Raw genomic sequence first — 2,500 nt, 5'->3', positions numbered from 1 at the left:
GTATGGAAAGTCTCACCTACTTATTTCAAGCAGTACTTCCAGCAATTGATCATAAATGATTTTGGTCTATTAAGAAGTGGGAGCCTTTGTAGTTGGTTGAGATGGACCAGTTGTAAAATTTCATAAGTTATGATTAAATAAACACATTTTAAAAGGGAAGCAAACACAAGACCACCACCGAACCTAAGATTCCCCAGCTAGCCTAACCTAGGAGGCATATCCTTACCTACTTACCTACAGGGTCCCCCATAGACCGCTGTATTCTTAGCTTATCCAATTGGCTTCACTCCTGGCAAGGTAGCACCAAATCCTACTATTTCGTGAATTGTAAAGCTAGCTTCATAATAATAACCCCCTTGTCATTCCAGAAATAATATTTTTCTCCTTCAATTCCTGAAGTAACCTTTAAGCCACATTTAATCTATTAATACAGAAAATACAGCAATAACTTTCTCATCACTCAATTCAGGAACAACCTCCCATTCACTCAGTCCAGAATTATAATTTTTACCATTCAACCCAACAATACTTTTCACATCACTCATTCCAGTAATGAATTGTCATCACTGTTCATAAACTACTTTGTATTCCATTCAATCCAAAAACAACCTTCTTCTTCGCTTTTTCTTTGAGGACAGCACCTGGATGCAGAGCAAAACGTGACCCTCTCTTTTCTGGATTTCTACCCAAATGCTGTCGATGACGGGACGATGCTGATATGTCAGGCCACTAATGAAATGCTCCCTGATCAGGCAGTTCAGGATTCCACAATACTTGCAGTGAATTGTGAGAATTAAAGGATTTCTCTCTTATTATAATCCTATTTTAACAGTTTCAAAGTTGGTTTTCTATTAGTTTGAGTGCCTATAGATACATTTGCTCTATATCAATACAGATGTTAATCGTGCATAATAAGACTGATCTTGATGTCTGTCTCTGTCTCTTGTAATGAATATCGGTCTGCCTGTCTCTAAGTTTTCATACTCATCCCAAACAGTCAAGCCAGTGGTCGATGTCAACTTGGGACGGTCTCTAGACCCAGACAAGATCAAAGAGGGCGATGACGTGTACTTCGAATGCTCGGTTGCATCCAAGCCCCCGGCCGTGAACGTTATTTGGAAGCACAATGTAAGATTATCATAATTACAATTAGTCAAAGCAATTGCAATAGTAGTAGTAGTAATGCCTTTTCATACTCAGGTGTTCTGTATAATAATGATGACATTTCTCGTTATTCTTTCTCTTTCACCCAAAGGGGGCGATGCTCAGACCCAGATCGGGTTTGATCCTGTCCAACGTGTCCCTCGTGGTTCAGGGCGTCACCAGAGCTCACGGAGGCAACTACACTTGCCACGCGACCAACGTCAGAGGAACCTCATCGTCTAAGCCTCTTCACCTCGATGTTAAATGTACGTATTGATCAGATTTAAGTTTTTCTATGAGGTTTGAAGTCAGTTTGCTATTGTTATTGTTATCATTATTGCCATTCGACAAAATGATAATATGAGAAATAAACGGCCCCTTAGATTAAAAGTAAAAACAAAGATTTTTCCGTTGCCTGAAGTCATGGATTACCTAAATAAATTTTCTGTCAATTCAGATTGATTTGTACTTCATTTGTACTTTATTCTATCTTTCTTTAGGTTTACTGAATTTCATTTTTTTTTACTCCAGCCTATCACCCCCCTTTCCATATTTTCAAACACTATTTAACCTTTTTCACTATATTTCTCTCCTACTTTTCTTTCATTTCATTTAAATTCGTTTTACTCTGGATTCTATAATTTTCAATCTCATATTCCCTCCAATTTCTTATGTTTTACACTACTTCTAATCTGTTTTTTATTGCTTGTATTTTGTTAGTTTGGGAGACTTCACGAAACAAGGCATCTATCCTGCCTCTTTTTCCTACCTCCCTTGTTCTCTTTTAGAATTTCAATATGCTCACCATCTCGACTTCTCACAAATTCCTACTTTTACTACTTTCAATCCCAGTCTGAATCCCATGACAATCTCTTAAGAGATAACTGGCACATCTAGACTTTCTGTCATCCATCCCGGGCCTCTACAATGTCACGTAGAATGAAAGTATCTTTGCTCGAGTGTGTGTTTCACTGCCATTTCTCCATACTCAGACACGCCCGTCTGCGCCACCGATCAGAAGCAGCAGACGCACTCCGTGGGGAAGGAGGAGAATGCGGAAATCTCCTGCAAGGTGGATGCCAACCCCCGTGAAGTTACTTTTAGGTGGACGTTTAACAACACCGCTGAAGCTATAGACGTCCCGCAGGGCAGGTATGTTAGTGGGATGTTGTTGTTGTTATCATTATTGTTGTTTTGGTTATTGCCTATGTTGGTATTGCTATTATGGATCCTTTTCCACTGGAAGGGATGGGGATTGGTGGTTGGGGATATCTGTAGGCTAGTCCATGTTTATTTCAAAGCAATGCAACCTAACTTAACCTAATTTAGTGAGTAAATCCTTACTTGGTCGAAAGCC

At 39.4% G+C, this 2,500-nt stretch overlaps 1 protein-coding gene across 3 annotated transcripts in view; it reads left to right on the top strand.

Annotated features, from left to right (window-relative positions):
• LOC137618724 (neural cell adhesion molecule 1-like) overlaps positions 1-2,500 on the top strand; it is a 35,823-nt gene that overhangs the window by 27,029 nt on the left and 6,294 nt on the right. For all 3 annotated transcript variants that reach the window (XR_011039826.1, XM_068348892.1, XM_068348891.1), the window contains exons 7-10: positions 639-786; positions 998-1,128; positions 1,256-1,409; positions 2,136-2,295. Coding sequence is in view for 2 of the 3 variants with exons in the window: in XM_068348892.1 (XP_068204993.1) it covers positions 639-786; positions 998-1,128; positions 1,256-1,409; positions 2,136-2,295 (593 nt within the window). In the remaining variant the exon portion in view is untranslated. The remainder of the gene's footprint in view (positions 1-638; positions 787-997; positions 1,129-1,255; positions 1,410-2,135; positions 2,296-2,500) is intronic.

The sequence above is a fragment of the Palaemon carinicauda genome, chromosome 25, assembly GCF_036898095.1.
Source record: "Palaemon carinicauda isolate YSFRI2023 chromosome 25, ASM3689809v2, whole genome shotgun sequence".
NCBI classification, from domain to species: Eukaryota; Metazoa; Arthropoda; class Malacostraca; order Decapoda; family Palaemonidae; genus Palaemon; species Palaemon carinicauda.
The sequence above is the reverse complement of the archived record's forward strand: the minus strand, read 5'-3'. Positions and strand labels throughout refer to the sequence as shown.